The following is a 16,675-nucleotide window of genomic DNA, read 5'->3' on the forward strand; positions in this document are numbered from 1 at the left end:
TTTTAGTGTTTATCTCATATACTTTTGTGTTAAACCGCTTTTTTGTCCTTTCCTTAGTTTTAAAATTGAGAATGGAAATGGGGAATGTGTCAAAGAGACAACAACCCGACCATAGAAAAAACAACAGCAGAAGGTCACCAACAGGTCTTCAATGTAGCGAGAAATCCCCGCACCCGGAGGCGTCCTTCAGCTGGCCCCTAAACAAATATATACTAGTTCAGTGATAATAAACGCCATACTAATTTTCAAAATGTACACAAGAAACTAAAACTAAAATAATTCAAGACTAACAAGGGCCAGGGCTCCTGACTTGGGACAGGCGCAAAAATGCGACGGGTTTAAACATGTTTATGAGATCTCAACCCCTACCTATACCTCCAGCAAATGTTGCATATATGTCATTTTTGTTAAGTAGAAAATATTTACAGGTAATCATTACTGCTGTTGTATAACCATTCTGGTGCGGAAAATTACAGGTTTAATATTGTTTCGTGTACTTCATTTACTAAACCTTGAACTTCCATAAGTGTAAAAGTAATTTAATATGATAAACAAAGTCCTCGTATCAAACAATGCTAGTATGGCATGTAAAACAAAAAAATTACTATTCTCGATTATTATCTAACATTTTATGAGGTATACAAACCATTACTAAGCGACATATAATTTATATTTCTACATTCAATAATTGTAAAATGGCATGACACATACAAAAATGTATATAGCAAAGATTGGTGTACTATTTTAGTTTTATATTGATATCCAGCTTCATAAAGTTGATTGAAAAATATTTTGTATTTGAACTATGGTATACCAGAGAATTATAGTAAATTTTGAATCTGCATCAATACTGTCCGGCCGAGACCTGGGTTAGGTTCAATATAGTATTGAGCAATGTCAAGATACAGGTATTGACTGATTGTAGAACCATGTATGTTTAAGATTCATAAAATAAGGTAAATATATGAAAATTGCTTACAAATATATGTGAAGTATAAAATGTTCTGACGTCAGACACGCAAATCAATGAATGTGTTTGTAGATAGATGTTAATAGTGTTCTGTTAAATTGTATGTATAACAATAACAGTAAGTTTGCTTTTAATTAACTGATATTAAAATCAATATTTATACCAATAAAAACAATATTCAGAGATCCAGTTACAGTGTTCAAATGGTGACCTTTTAGAATATTTTTTTCACGAATCCTTTATAAAATTCCTTGAATTCTTTATATCACAAAAGAGTTTTAAAATCATGATTCTCAGTTGTTCTACATATTACAAGAAGAGCATTATTATGCAATCAAATTAAAAAAAATCAGAATTTCACATTTTGTAAAATATTCGGCTAACTCAAATTAAAATCCTGGTACCTTTGATAGTTATAAAGTTAAATAATTTTACAAACTTTCCACGTTTACGTGTTGATACCTTTAAACCACGAACTCACACGAACACTTGACAGCTCTTTTTACCCAACCATTACAATAAGAGTTGTCTGACATATTCTACTTTTAAGCACTTATACCTATTTTTTTTCTTTCAAAACAACTTGCTTTTATCTTATTTAGAACAACATATATTGTATTAACAACTTTATCAAGGCAACTGTTTCATTGTTTTCTTTTTTTCCAGGAGGTAAGCAATTTTTATATATTTTACGTTATTTTATGAATCTCAAAATTCTTCAAGTATGAGTCTCTTGAAAAGGTTAATTTAGCTAGGTATCAAACCAGGTTCAATCCACAATTATGTACATTAGAACATGAGTGTACCAAGTCAGGAATTTGACAGTTGTTATGTATTAGTTTGACGTTTTTGATTTTGCCATTTGATAAAAGACTTTTTGAATTTTCCTCTGAGTGTAGTATTTTTGCGATTTGTATTATTTTTTTGAAAGAACTGAAAGAGGCCTAACACACACACACAAAATAAGATTATTTTTGATAATGTTGTATTCTATATGAATGAACATTTGATGTTAATATCTGAATAATTAAGTTCATAAAATGTCGAGACATTTGTTTGATATTATAAATGCTGACAATAAATGATAACACATAAAAGTTAACGACTGGTGATTTGTGTAATTTGTATAACATTATGAATATGTTCCTCAGTAAGTTATTTACTTGTTAAAAGGTGATTGTTTCCCCCAACATTCCGATTTCCTTTATTGTGTATGTAAATGATATACATAATAGCAAGTGTCGTGAATATCCGTCAGGCAAAATATACCGTCAAAAATTACACCACCTTACAAACACTAATGAGAAAAATGTAAAATCACAAAAAATACACGAGAACAGTCTGTGTGTCAATCCGTCCGGTCTTGTAACAGACAGATAATATACATGTGAATATTGTTTATATTGAAATATAGGGTAACCCTACAGTCGAGGAAGGGATAGTTAAGAAACTTAGTGTTAGTTTAAACTCCTAAAAGTTCGGGCATATAAACGTAAAAATATGCCGCACAGCCATATATTATGACCTTTGAAAAAAAAGTAGTGCATACGAAATGTTCATTCTAGGATATGACTTTTTTCAAAACTTCATAGTAAACGTGATACAGTTTTAGCCGTAAAGGGAGTTCCTATGGGAAAATGTATTGTCAATATTTACAGAGAAATGCAACCTATAGGCAATGTCGAGTACAAGTTCGAAAATCAGTGCACATCAATTATTGTTAAAAGAGTAAAAGTTTTTTTCACACGTCAATGTGCCTGTTCAAAATCTTCGTTATCATCAGTGGACGTCTTTAATTATATGTTTATGTGATTTTTCTTTAAACACAAAAGTATGTTTACATGGTCTTTGGTAGTCTCTACTCTTACAGATATTGATACTTTTAGTATTTTTAACATGCATTCTTTTTTATATATTTATTCCTATAATCTAGTAAATTGGAAGGAATACTGACAGTGTATGTGACTTCGTCTAATTAGTAAATTTCGATACTTGACTCCCGTCAGTGAAACTATTTATACTTACCATCATTTGTCCTTACGGAATGACGGCCGTGTAAAAGTAAGCCTTTTAGACATTGATTTTTTTTGAAATTTGTAAAGTTATGATCACTAGTCGTGATTGTGATAGAAACATATTTAAAATTTACAAACGCATTCTTCATATAATTGGGGTACGTAAGAATGTGTTGATGGTAATAGTTTATTTATTTTAGGATTAAACAATGGAGTTTTTAAAGTACAAATGGTCCATTTGGTTCACAATTCTAGACGTCAACCAAGACAGTTTTATAACGCATGCAGATGTGGAACAAATGATCAAACACTTCCCAATAGTAGAAGGTATGTCAGAAGAGGATGCCAAATTAGTCTGTGATAATATCGAAAAATGGTGGACTGTTTATATATTGAAAGGCAGGGAAATTCTAACAGAAGAAGACTTGATCAAAGATTTTGAATATGAATACACATTGAACAAAAAAGCTTTCATTGACAAAATGAAAAATTGTCAAGAAGAAGTTCTGAAAATTCTAGATACCGACAAATCTAATTCAATATCGATAGATAATTATGTCAAAGGGTTCAAGGCATTAGGTCATGATAATGATGAACTTCTCCGACAATCCTTTAAACTTTATAAACCGGCTGACCACTCTATTCCAATCAAAGAATTTATCAATATTTGGCTTTTCTTTTTGACAAATGATGACCCGACAAAGCCAGACGCAGTGATGGACACCATTGAAGCCGGACTAATGGAATGTATGTGACAATGACCTCAGATATTTATATGATTGGTCACTATGTAATGCTATACACTTGTTTAATAAACCAATAATAATCAAATCGTCTTGGTTATATAAACAGATATTTCTGGGACTTATATGGGATTACACTTTAGTTAAACAACAAAAACTATTTTCAGTTAAAAAAACTAACGGCAAATACGAATTTCGATTCGTTGTACTTACCTTGCATATCTTATAATCTTCAATTTATATAATTATTTGGCTTTTCATGCAAGCTTAATACGGAAGATAGTGACAGCGAGACGATCTGTACAAAAAACACCGAAAACAAACAAAAACGTCCTAAACATGTACCGAAAAGTCCAAATAGTGGAGTGCAAACTATCGAAACTGATACTGAACAAATCTTAGATAAAACGACAGTAGCTGAGATCCACGTGGATTCAACCGTATCTCCAGAGATGCTTATGGTCACCAAAATGATCAGTAATTTGTCAGTCGATAAGCGGAGTATGTTTGGTGAGATGAATAATCATATAAACGATCTTGAGGCTAACCTTGAACGTAGAATTACACAAAAAATTAACCAAGTTATTGATAAACGAATTTCAACGGAAGTATCCAAAGTGAAAAAAGATGTAAAAAATAAAATTCAAACCCTCAACATTCACAAACCTAGTTTTTTCGTAACCTGAAGCCGATGATCAAGTGAATCGGCCACGTAACCATCTTTAGCAGTGTCGCTTTTCCACCGACCGTGTCGTTTCCAACAACGTTCGTTAACATCTGAATTGGCGGCTGCAGTAGCCCCACCTGCTCTCAAAGAATGCAAACCAATGTTTAAATCAGGACATATACTTTTTAACCTAGAAACTATGCATTCTCTAGCTCTGGTATAGCTTAACCGTTTATTTTTATAAATTAATGAACAAACTTGTTTTGATCTGAAAATTGGTCTGAATAAAAAGTTTTCTGATTCAGAATTAATCATAGCTAATTGAAAATACTTTTTCAATAATAAATATGGACAGGCAATTGACTCTCCTTTACAAATGACAATTTCGTCACCTAATCTATATTGGTCAGTTTTACTTTTAAATATATTGATTGAAAAATGATCTTCTTTGAAAACTATATCCTTACAACGAATGCCGCTTACTTCATCATAACGAAGAAAACCAGCAAAACATAAAATAATCATAGTTAAATCCCGTATAACAAGTAAATCATTACAATCTTTGTACTTAGAACATAAATTTATCAAAACATCTACGGTAATGTGATCTTTTTTCACTCTCGGTCTGTGTGGTTGTCGTTTTGCAGCTTCCATTAAATTCACAACGAAAGAATTTGTTGTCGGATCTTGAATTCCTTGAATGTTATGCGCCCACTTGATCCCGTAAACGGCAGATTGCACTACACTTTTTGACGATCCTTTATCCAGTAAATGAGTCAAATATAACGCAACGTGAATTGGAGAAGCGGGAATAGATTTTCCTCCTTCTTTAGATATAAACTGTTCCCAACGTTTAAAAGAATAAAAATATTTACTATTGGTGTTGCTACTATGTGAATGTAACAAAAACTCTTCCATTTTCCCACCAAGTTGAGTGAAATTTTCTGAGATCGCTCCACACTGTAAAATCTCTTTCTGAATGGTACATTTTAACCCGATCCCTAAAAAACAAATACAATGATAAATATCTAAAATCTAATTTTAAGTGCCAACATAGGGAAATTTGTATCTGTCTTTCCGAATAATCCGTTCTTTCCTCTTCCTCTTATAACTACACTTGATGACAACAATCTACTGTCTACTACAAAAATCGCAAATGTTTGCGAACCTTCAATACCAACGTTTAAAATTGGCCAAAAAGGAGCTGACCTCCAGTATGGAACGATTAGTGTACCGATAGATTTTTCTTGTTTCATTTTTTGAATACATTTGGAAACAAGTGAAGGTGGTGGTACAATCCAATTAATTTCGCTTTTCCAATCTTGATCAAAAGCATTAATACCTGAAGTATTAGGACACCAGTGCTTAGAGTTGAAGACCAAACATTTTGTATTATAATCTGACGCAAATCGATCTACCGTATGAGGACCCCACAAATTATCTAGAACTGAATACACTTCTGGGTCTATTCCCCAGTCATCACAGTCTACACTTTTACTGATCTGATCAGCCTTAACGTTTTCCTCTCTTGGTACCCACTGTGGTAACAATACAATATTGTTAAGCTTACATACATTGGCTATCTTGATAGCGATTAATTGTAGATCGCCCTTTCTACTACCTTGCTTAATAATGTAAACAATATTTTGATTATCAGTATACCATTTAATAGTTTTACCTTGTAATGCTACTAGTAATGACAACAAAACTCTATAGTTCCGCTTCTAACTCTCTCCATGTGGAGCTTTTCAAACTTTCTACTGAATTCCAACTACCCATAACTTCAGTATCACTGATACTGACAGCATACACTCCGAAACCTATACCGGAGGCATCACTATAAACAATGCAAGAGTACTGTTCCACTATACTCAAATCTCTGCCATTCAGTATGGCTACGTTTTCCTTCCAGAAAACAATTTCATCTAATGCTTTGCTATTCAAAAGCACAGGAGCGTTCCAACTTGCTCTATACAACAAACAATCGTACATACTCCTTGTACGCAATCGTACTACTGGGCCCATTGCCCCTTTCATAGAAATAATCTGTCCAATAATGGACGCCAAAAACCTGGCTGTTACTTTTATTTCACCTTTTCCCAACCTTTGAATAATCACATTCAGCGTATCTTTCAACTTATTCAATCTAGATTCTGTCACATAGACAATACCATCTTTCATGTCCCACACCAAACCTAGCCAAGTAACTGATTGACTTGGTTCCCAACTACACTTTTCTTCGGCAATTAAAAAACCAGCCAACCTTAAAGCATAACGCACAGTTAAACTACAGAAATTAGCCTTACTAATTTCACTTGCCCCACCTATGCCATCATCAAGATACATTATAATCTGTAATCCTTGATCTCTTAAATATTTTACAATGCATCTAACAACCTTTGTGAATATGTATCCTGCTGTACTTATACCAAAAGGTAATACGTTAAAAACGCAGTATTTTGTTACTTTTTCGTGTTCATAAAACCAACTGAAACCTAAGTACGTTTTGTGATCTTCAAATATCTCAATATGATGATATGCCGATCGAAGATCGTATGTAAATAGATAGTCCCCCTTTTCGAACATATGACTAGCTTCAACAGCATCTTCATATTTGAACCTAAATTTGTGTAAGTGGGGGTTTATATGCCTGCAGTCAAGAACAAGTCTGAATTTTTCTTTATTCCTCGCAACTGTGAGAGGATTGACTACTTTAGGTAACTCGGGTACTTGAGATATACAACCCCGACTAATTAACTTAGTAATCTCGGATTCAACAAACTCTGCATTATCGAATGCTGTCTTATTGTTCCTTAAACAACAGCTTGCAGGTTCTGTATAAAACGGAATTCTGTAACCGTCTCTAATAATACTAAGAATATAGACGTTTGCATTAATACTTTGCCAATAAGTATACGCGTTGCGTAACCTGTTTACCGGTGAATCGTTAGAGTTCACCTTTGTAACTGTACTTTTAAATGTGTTATCAAGCTTGACGAATTGTGAATGTGCATCTTTTACAATTGTGCTTTTGTCAAAACTATCAAAGTTTTCTACAGTTTTATCAAAACTATTTACATTTTTACTTATCTTGTCAATCTTGTTTCTTTGCATAGTTGCACCAAAAGCACCAGTTTGATGGTCTACCCTCCAATGTCCGGGAATACCACACTCATAACATTTCCCTGGGCGTTGAACTGGAACATTATTTCTAGGTGCGTTGGAATTAAATCTCGACGACTGAGAGGTACTGTAAGGGGTTGATCTATGTTGTTTATTTTGTTTCTCGCTCTTGATTTTACGTGCAGCTTTGTTTTCGGCTCTGATGATTCGTTTCTCATCTTCAGAGTCGTCGGCCAGACTATGAGTTTCGTATTCTGTCACTGTTTTCCAGCCACTTTCAGATTGGTCTACCAATTTAACTAATTTTTGTCTATGCCGTAAAATATCCAAACCTTCACTGATACTTTGTGCTGCCTTTTGGGTCTGTTCGGTTTGCTCCGGGTCTTCCCTCAAAAAACATCTAGCTTCCTTCATCTTGTTGGCAACCTTGGAATTGACTTTAAATTGTTCTTCATTCCCCTTCCTTTTAAACACATAATTGTCCGAATTCATCTCTTCAATCTTAGCAAGTTGTGTTTCTGACAGTTGTCGTTGATTTTCGTTTGTCGACTTTTGGAAAGCGTCAAAACTGCTTTTGATAATCCTGTCCATGTGATGTACAATATCATTCTGTGCGGTTGAAACAGCTTCTTGCACACGCTGTTTAATCAAAGAATCTAGCTGTACCGGCTCCGACATTTTAACTATACGATGTCTACGGCTAGAATGACCACCTAGACAATTTTTTCACGAACCCGCGAAAAACAAATTAACATAACAAAACATTAGGTCACCTGACCTATCGAATCATACATCATTGACCCATACAAAATATTATAGAAACTTTAAGACAGTATTTTTCCGCTATACTGCGAAACGCTGAAAAATATATATATTGTTGGTGTCGATGATCTATGTCTAAGAGATGTAGTTGATTTTAAATGTAATTCTTATAGTAACACATTTATTGATTTTTTAATTAGCGTGAACTGTTGTACTATACTTAACGGTAGAAATTTTGTTAACAATGATTATACATGTATATCAACAAAAGGCTGTTCAGTGGTAGATTATTGTATTGTACCATATGATTATTTACATTTATTTAGCAATTTTACAGTGATAAGAGCCAATGACCTGGTGACCTTGGCGGGCTATGATTTATCAGGGGTGGATTTAAAGTTAATTTCTGATCATTCATTGATTAAATGGAATTTTGATCTGAGCTCATTTATTGCAGTAGAATTGCTTAAAAAAGAGGAATTAGAACTGTCTAGTTTTATTAAATATGATTGACTCGTTTTGTAAAACAGTAGAAGGTGAAATGAATGACAAACTAACATGTAAAACTGTATGTATAGGTGGTAGTAGTCTTACAAACAAGAAACATAGAATCAAGAAACCTTGGTGGAATGCTGATTTAAACAAGTTATGGGTTGATATGTGCAAGGCCGAAAAAACGTGGAATAAATTTAATAATAGTTCACGTGCTTCTGAATTGAAGTCGGTTTATGTACAGAAGAGAAAATATTTTGACAGGGAGGTTCAAAAATGTAAGCGAAAGTATTGGTTTAGTATGCAGCAGGACTTGATTGTTGGCTTCATTAGACATCTATGATTAAAAAAGATCATGAATTTATCGTTTCTGTGTAATTTGGTTAACGTAAGGTCCTTAAATGATAATTCACGATTCTTCATTTAAATTGTTCGGCGATTTTTAATTCATAGGAAATTAGAGAAAATGGTAGGCAAGTGTAACATGTCCCCAAAAGTAGGATTGGGTTTTCGATCAGTAGAATTAAAAAAAAATAATATTAGATACAACACTTTCCGCGTCACATAACACTTTTACTGATGTTGAAGATTTGCGCATCCGCATCCGCATGGCCGGACGAATTGAGATTTTTAACTATTGAATTCGTCCGGCTAGCCGGACGAATAGACACTCCGTATCAGAAATTGACCAAGACGTTACACACATTTTATAACATATATGCACATTTTTGTGGAAATACACATGGAACCATACATTTCATTTATAGAAGAAAACACAATGGGATATTCAAAACTCTTTAGTCGGGAGATACTGGCAACGCCATGACTAAAAATGCATAGAACATTTTCACGAGCTTTTTTGTATCTTGTAAAAATAAAATCGTTGATTATTAGATGAGAAAACAATGGGCAGAAATATAAAGATTTGTCGCTCGTTGACTGTTAATAAGGAGCTTTAAGTTAACATTTCTGTTAATTTAACTAGGTAGAGTCCATACTTTTTTTTTATGTCGTATTACTTTAGGGGGTGGTTTTTAAAGATTTTTTTCTCTTTAAACTTTTATTTGAAAGACATAAAAGATGAACATAGTTAAAGACATAAAAGATGAACATAGTTTGTGTACACGAATAGTCATTAAAATGACATATCAGTTAAAATACTTATGCAAAACGGATTTATCTTGATTATTCATAAATTACATTTGTATTTTAGTGAAGAGTTTCATTAGCGAGGCTGGTACCGCTAATGAAACGCGTTGTTATTAATTTCTCATCTACTACCTAATATGAGGGGTCACTTACGAAAACTTTTCATTACGCTAATTAATATGAATCCCATTTTAGATCCGATGATTTTACAGTAAGTTTTTATTTTGCTGAACTAGGTTATAATAGCAAAACAACTACTAGTATGTATATTTTAACAGGTTTTATCATTACGAGAGTTTAGAGATGTTTTTCGCTATTGTTTCTTTAATTAAGTGCAAATGCTTACAGTGTGTTGTGAAAACAAAGCTGAACTACAGATGTGTTCAATTATCTAAGATAACATACAACAGAAAAGTGACGTTTCGCAAATACAAATTTTGTGGTACAAAGACGCCGGGGTTTAGTATGTTTGTGAGCGCTCAACTCTCCCCTAAACTGGGCAGTGGTGTTAAAGCACAATATTAGAGCAAACTATGATCAGTCGAAAAGGCTTAACTAATCTAATCAGATTTTTTTTTATTATTAAAACACAGACCCCACCAGATGTGGCAGGGTATTTATACATCCCTAACAAAAATAATCCCCCCCCCAAAAAAAATATCCCAAACAAAATACAAATCTAAGATGTACTCGCAGTACAGCTTGTTCAAAGGCAATAATAAAAAAAATCATGTATCTAAAACTAAAGTGCCAACAAATCACATGTATTGATTTTTTTAAATATTAAATGTCAGGATTCCTCGAGCTAGCTTCGATGTAACGTTGCAATGAATTTAGTATAAATAGCACAAAAAGGGAAATATCGGAATTTCTCAATTCCGGAATACAATTGTGCAGTTACCCCTGTTTTATAGGTGGGTTCGTGTTACTCAGAGTCATTGGTTTTTCTACGATGTGTTCTGTATACTGTTGTTTGTCTTTTTGTTTTTTGTGTTTGTTATGGCGTTGAAAGTTTCGTTTTTACTTCTGCGTTTGGATGTTCCTTTGGTATATGTCGCCTACCTTAGTACCTACTTTATTTTATTGGAGATTTCGAGAAAAAAAAACCCAGCAGGTACGAATATCTATGTTATAACACGTCCATGTGTCTTACTATAATCAATGTTCAAAAACACGTGCGCCAAGGTCATAAACATTGTTTTACTTTGGGGTATTGCAGCGTATTATTACCAGTACTACAATCATTTGAACATGATGACGTCGTTTGGTAATCAAGGTTTCCTATAGCTGCCAATACACAAATTTTATCATATGGTACCAATCAACATAACCAAAAAGATGTTTCAATTAAAGGGAGGTCTCGTAAGTGGTTTAAGATGCTGAGAATGGCAATTAGTCATTACATTGATGAAGAATATGCTTGCCAGACAACGGCATTAAAATTTATGAAACTGTCAAAGAGAAAATGAGAACATTGACATGATAACTGTCTAGTACTGATCGTATGAACGCTTATCATTATCTAGAACGCCTAAGATGACTAAATAATGACATCGTCACATGCATTGTCATTATATAAAAATGATTTGTTGACATGTCTTTGTTGCTCTAAGATTGGTATTACCATTATATTGATTTTGTCAATTTGTCAATAATTTTTCCTTTGTTCTTAGTGTCAAGAACATTTCGACTTTTTTACAGTTTGATTTAAATTGCTGTACTGTTATAGCGCTGTCTCAGTGGGTTACAGCGCTAATAATCATGTTTGACCTCGTCATATTCTGTATTTGCCTTTCTTAAGCAAGGGTTATGCTTAGTTCGTTTCTACTTAGTTGTTTTCAGTCACAATTGTGTTATGGCTTATATTATTAATTTACCATAACCCTTGGGTCTCTATCTTTGAACTGTTACAAATTCCACAAATCCGGATTCCTTTATTTTAATACATGTATATGTTGTATTGGTTTTGCTAATTTTTTAACCATTATTTTTGATTTACAACTTTTTGATAGAGAATTTGGTGGAAAGTTGTCTCATTGGCAATTATACAAATATGAAGCTGTTAAAAAACAAACATCAAAATTGACAGTGACTATTACAATGATTCTGACCGGGGAAATAATTAAAATAGCTACTTTCCTAAGCGAGATCGGAGTAGAGGTATTAGCCAATTGTGAGTGGCCTAACTGGTCATGCAAGTTTCATAGTCTTTTCTCTATTTTAAAAGAACATTAAGTTAGTATCTTGGGAGATGTAATGTATAATTATAGATTCTCGGTGATCATCTCAACGAGATTGATTTTCTAGCTTGAGCCGGGACGGCGAAAGCGAGAAAGGCAATCGAGTTGAGATGAACAATGATAATCTTTTATCGCTATTTTACCTTTTACGACGTTGTCCATTTCATGTCGATTTCATGTCAATTTAGTTAGCAACGGCCACGTGCATGCTTAGTTTCTAGCAATAATTTTCCATATCAAGCGTGTAGCATGATATTAAAATTATCACAAAAAAGTACCAAAGGAAAAATACACAAAATAGCGATAATTATAGATTATTACATGGCATTTTTCATATGGCCCTGGTATCAGCCCTAGACTCCCATATCAAGCCAGAGGGCTTTAGCCCGAGGGCTTGATATGGGTCGTGGGCTGATACCAGGGACCATATGAAAAATGACATGTAATAATCTACTTATCACATATTTTTAAGCAAGAGAAAACAAATAGCTTACACCAAATTATGTTTGATATTTCATCAAAAATCAAAAAAGATATTTAACGAGAAAAAAAATAAAAAATGAATCACTGTGAGTTAAAAAAAAGTTTGTATCATATATTTTCTAAATTCTTTATGACGTCAAAATTTTACGGGAACTTTTGTGATTGTCACTGTTGATTTCTACTTTTTTCTTCTATAGTAGATTCGTAACTTTATAAATTTCTTTTCATTCTGTTCAACTTGTTTACAAATAGTCTTTGATTGACAGTTTACCGGAAGTTAATCTCGGTGGCTTGATATGGATTTCGAGGGCTGATATCGATATCGGCCCCGAGGGCTGATAACCAACCTTGACTTCAGGCTATTATTGGCCATGCAAAAACGTACATATCAGTACAAAATATGTGATAATAAATAATATTATTAATTCGTATATTTTAACAAATTTGATTCGTTTTGAGATAGTCGCATGTTAAACTATATTTTCGAAGGTAGAGAGAAAACGGCGGATAGCAAAAAGCATATTGACCGGCAAAAAGCATATCGCACGGTTATTATTAGAATATCTAAAAACCGATATACTTTGTGACGTAATGTAATGAATTTCAAGATATTGTTAAACGTTTTATAACACATGATATCTGTCATCGATAATTTGACAAAAAATCTTTAAATACATTAGATGTAAAAAATAAAAAGGGTAAATGAAATAACAACTAATATGTTGTTACTGTCAAGGAGACAATGTAATATCTATAAAATTCCAATAATCCTAAATGACGATTTTGATACAAATATGGTCGGAAATTAAAAATTTAACAAATATAGCCTTTGTATGAGGTCAACACAGGATATATCGACCCAAAGAAGTATATCGACCTCGGACTTCGTCCTCAGTCAATATACTTCTGTCAGGTCAATATATCCTTGTATCGACCTCATACAAAGGCTGTATTTGTATAATATACGGTTATCATTAGAACGTCAAAGATAACTAAATAATGAACAATGTTACATACATTATCGTTATATAATGATTAAAGGATTACATGTCTTTGTTGTTTTAAGATTGGTATTACCATTATATTTATTTTGTCAATTTGTCAACCATTTTTCTTTTGTTCTTGTGTCAAGAGCATTTCGACTTTTTTAACAGTTTGGTCTCCATTGCTGTGCTGTTATTTAGCGCTGTCTCATGTATTGGTTAGTGGCTTTTAATCATAATTAGATTATGGTTTGTGTTATCTATTTAAATCAGGCCCTTGGCTTTCTATTTTTGAACTGTTACCGTTCCTTAAATCCGTATGCCTTAATCAAATACATGAATATATGGTATTGGTTTTGCTCTTGTGACAATTATATAAAAAAGAGATTGAAGATGCAAAAGTGATAAACAAAAAATGAGTCGAATAGAAAACGGCTAAAATCATGACAAGAACACAAGACACACAACAGTTTACAAAACACTAAAGTAAACATAGAGACTGCGTTACACGAATCATACAAAAAATATCAGGTGCTCCTACATTTGTAAAAGGTTAACATATCTTTCTCCTTATGTGAACCTCGTCGTTTTGCTTATAAGAAAAAGTTATTACGTCTCGTTTGACGATACAAATCCGTGGTTATCTATGATATAGATATGTCATTGTTGTCAAACAACTCTTGGTGGCAGTTCAGGGGACTTCGTTGATTTATTTATTAAAAATGGATTTTAGAATTCATGAGGTAAAAATAGCTGCGTTATCAGGCCTCTGTATGATATTTCAAAGTAACATCTTTTAAATAATTATGTGTATTATTTTTTCCCTTTGTTAAAATTACCATTTTTGATCAGGCATATCATACAAACGCTGTTGTGCTCGTGCCATGCATTAATATATCACATCTTATCTTTCCAGAACCGCTTGTTGAAGAAATTAACGATCTCTCACATTCAAGTATATCAAGTAATATAAATATTGTTTATGTAAGATAAGAGTAATTTGTTATTGAGTAATGTCTAGTGTTATATGTTAACATGATCAACATGCATATTCACATTACGAAAGTGAATGCATTGGCAGATAGTTTTGAACAGATAAAAAAGACATATTGGATAGGGTCCTAGATTATGCAAGTGCGATAGATGCCCTGCCGATTTATGTTTGGCGTTGTTTATGATGTCAAGATTCCATATTTGTTTTTTGTAGAATTGAAGACAATTTGATTTTCATAGGTAAAGTTTTGAATTATGTGGCGACAACAGAATTTTGGCACTTGCTACTAGTACTTGTTTTGTGTTTTTCCAGCTACCATTCAGCTTAACATGAATACATTTTCCTTGCTTTAATCATATCTTAACTTTATATTGCTTTATTATGCAATTTATATGAAAGTAAAATGTATTGAATAAAGACCACACATTTCAAATATATTATATTCGTAAAACAGCCACAAAACATTTTTGAAATGATGCATTGTCTGTATTACCACGTGTGTTAGAGGATATTATGCGAATTGGTTTGAACAATTGACGTCCATATTTAAAAACCATATATTCCCCATTCTCCGATATTTATTCTTGTTTCAATGGTGCTGTTTTGTTGATGTCGGTATGACGTTTATCCAACACATCTGTATGTATATTCTAATGCCCGCGTCACACTGTCCCGATTTTTATATACGATGGACACCCGAATGCGAAAATTGTAAGTTCGTACGAAGTTGGTCCAGATCTCGTTGAAATACCAAAAAGTGACCGAAGCAAGTACGATGAATAACGAAGTCTATACGATGGTGCCGAAATTATATACGATAGCAAAAGATGGACATACAAAGGTTAACCGAAGACGGGTATTTAAGCTTCATATCTCAGCCGAAGACTACACGATGGATCACGAAGGCTACACGATGGATTACGAAGGCTACACGATGGAACACGATGATGGCGCGATGGCCATACGATGTCTAAAGCCTCGGTCACACCTTACCGGATAGCTTCAACGGACGCCTAACGGATAACTTGTTTTTTATCCGTTCGTGTCCGTTAGACGTCCGTTCTTATCCGTTAGACGTCCGTTCATATCCGTTGGATGTCCGTTAGGCGTCCGTTTTATCCGTCGACGTCCGTTCTGTCCGGTTGAAAATTTTGAGCATGTTCAAAACTTTGAACGGACGTCCAACAGATAAAATGTTCGTTGAACGTCCGTTAGGCGCGCGTGCGTTTTGTACGGTACTCGTCCGTTTCGTTTCCGTTTTGTATCCGTTACGTGTCCGTTATACATCCGTTGGAGGTCTAGAAGATAAATTCCCCAACCGTCTTCTACCGGATGTTTAACGGATAAAACGGATGTTGAACGGATGAGAAATGGGCTTCTAACGGACGTATAACGGATGAAACGGATGATGAACGGATCTGAAACGGATAAATGCCAATTGAAAATTTCGCGTCAGAAATGCCAATTATTGGTATGTCAGATTTCTTAAGGTTCATGAATTCTTATTATTTATAATCGACCTTACAGTATAGGCACGTCTTCACAATCAAGCAGTTCTTATTCAGGCCAGACACTGCTCTTTGGTGGAATTTTGAAGAAAAAAACAAAACCAGTTACACAGAATCATTTTGAATATTTATGCGATTAACATGTATTATTATTGTCGACTTTTATTTTCCGTATAAGTTCATCCGTTTTATCCGGTACGTTTCCGTTAGGTGTCCGTTTTATGCATTACTCGTCCTTTGGATGAACGTTCGACATCCGTTCTGTCCGGTACGTGTCCGTTTCTCGTTCGTTGCATATCCGTTGTGTGTCCGTTATGCATCCGTTACACGTCCGTTTTACTCGGTCAGTACATCAACGGACTCCCAACGGATAACAATTTGTCAACGGACAACTTTTATTTTCATCCGTTAGGCGTCCGTTCGTGCTATCCGATAAGGTGTGACCGAGGATTAAAAGACGTCGTGTAAGCTTACGATGCATTTAAATTCTATTTCGAAGGCATCACGCGTTTTAAAGCTTAAGACAATATGAAAGGTATTGCCAGT

The 16,675-nt window shown here is 33.8% G+C and overlaps 2 protein-coding genes across 3 annotated transcripts; one reads left to right on the plus strand and one right to left on the minus strand.

The window, feature by feature from the left end:
- Positions 1 to 1,504: 1,504 nt before the first annotated feature.
- Positions 1,505 to 3,837, plus strand: LOC134704930 (sarcoplasmic calcium-binding protein-like). Its single transcript, XM_063563710.1, has 2 exons — positions 1,505 to 1,639; positions 3,186 to 3,837. The coding sequence occupies exon 2, from the start codon at positions 3,195 to 3,197 to the stop codon at positions 3,738 to 3,740; it is 546 nt and encodes a 181-aa protein (XP_063419780.1). The 5' UTR covers positions 1,505 to 1,639; positions 3,186 to 3,194; the 3' UTR covers positions 3,741 to 3,837.
- Positions 3,838 to 4,382: 545 nt separating this feature from the next.
- Positions 4,383 to 8,379, minus strand: LOC134706597 (uncharacterized). Of its 2 annotated transcripts, none has more exons than XM_063565668.1 (2): positions 7,474 to 8,379; positions 4,383 to 5,396 (listed from the first exon to the last, which is right to left on the minus strand). In XM_063565668.1, exon 2 carries the CDS (start codon positions 5,311 to 5,313, stop codon positions 4,387 to 4,389), a length of 927 nt encoding a protein of 308 aa, XP_063421738.1. In that variant the 5' UTR covers positions 5,314 to 5,396; positions 7,474 to 8,379; the 3' UTR covers positions 4,383 to 4,386. Both variants share the same exon structure in this region, with proteins under 2 accessions (XP_063421738.1, XP_063421739.1).
- Positions 8,380 to 16,675: the final 8,296 nt, after the last annotated feature.

Source organism: Mytilus trossulus, chromosome 2 (genome assembly GCF_036588685.1).
Source record: "Mytilus trossulus isolate FHL-02 chromosome 2, PNRI_Mtr1.1.1.hap1, whole genome shotgun sequence".
Classification (NCBI taxonomy): domain Eukaryota; kingdom Metazoa; phylum Mollusca; class Bivalvia; order Mytilida; family Mytilidae; genus Mytilus; species Mytilus trossulus.

Bases quoted from the DNA above. Each gene is read 5' to 3' on its own strand.
- LOC134706597 (XM_063565668.1), bottom strand. From the start codon at position 5,313: ATGGAAGAGTTTTTGTTACATTCACATAGTAGCAACACCAATAGTAAA.
- LOC134704930 (XM_063563710.1), top strand. From the start codon at position 3,195: ATGGAGTTTTTAAAGTACAAATGGTCCATTTGGTTCACAATTCTAGAC.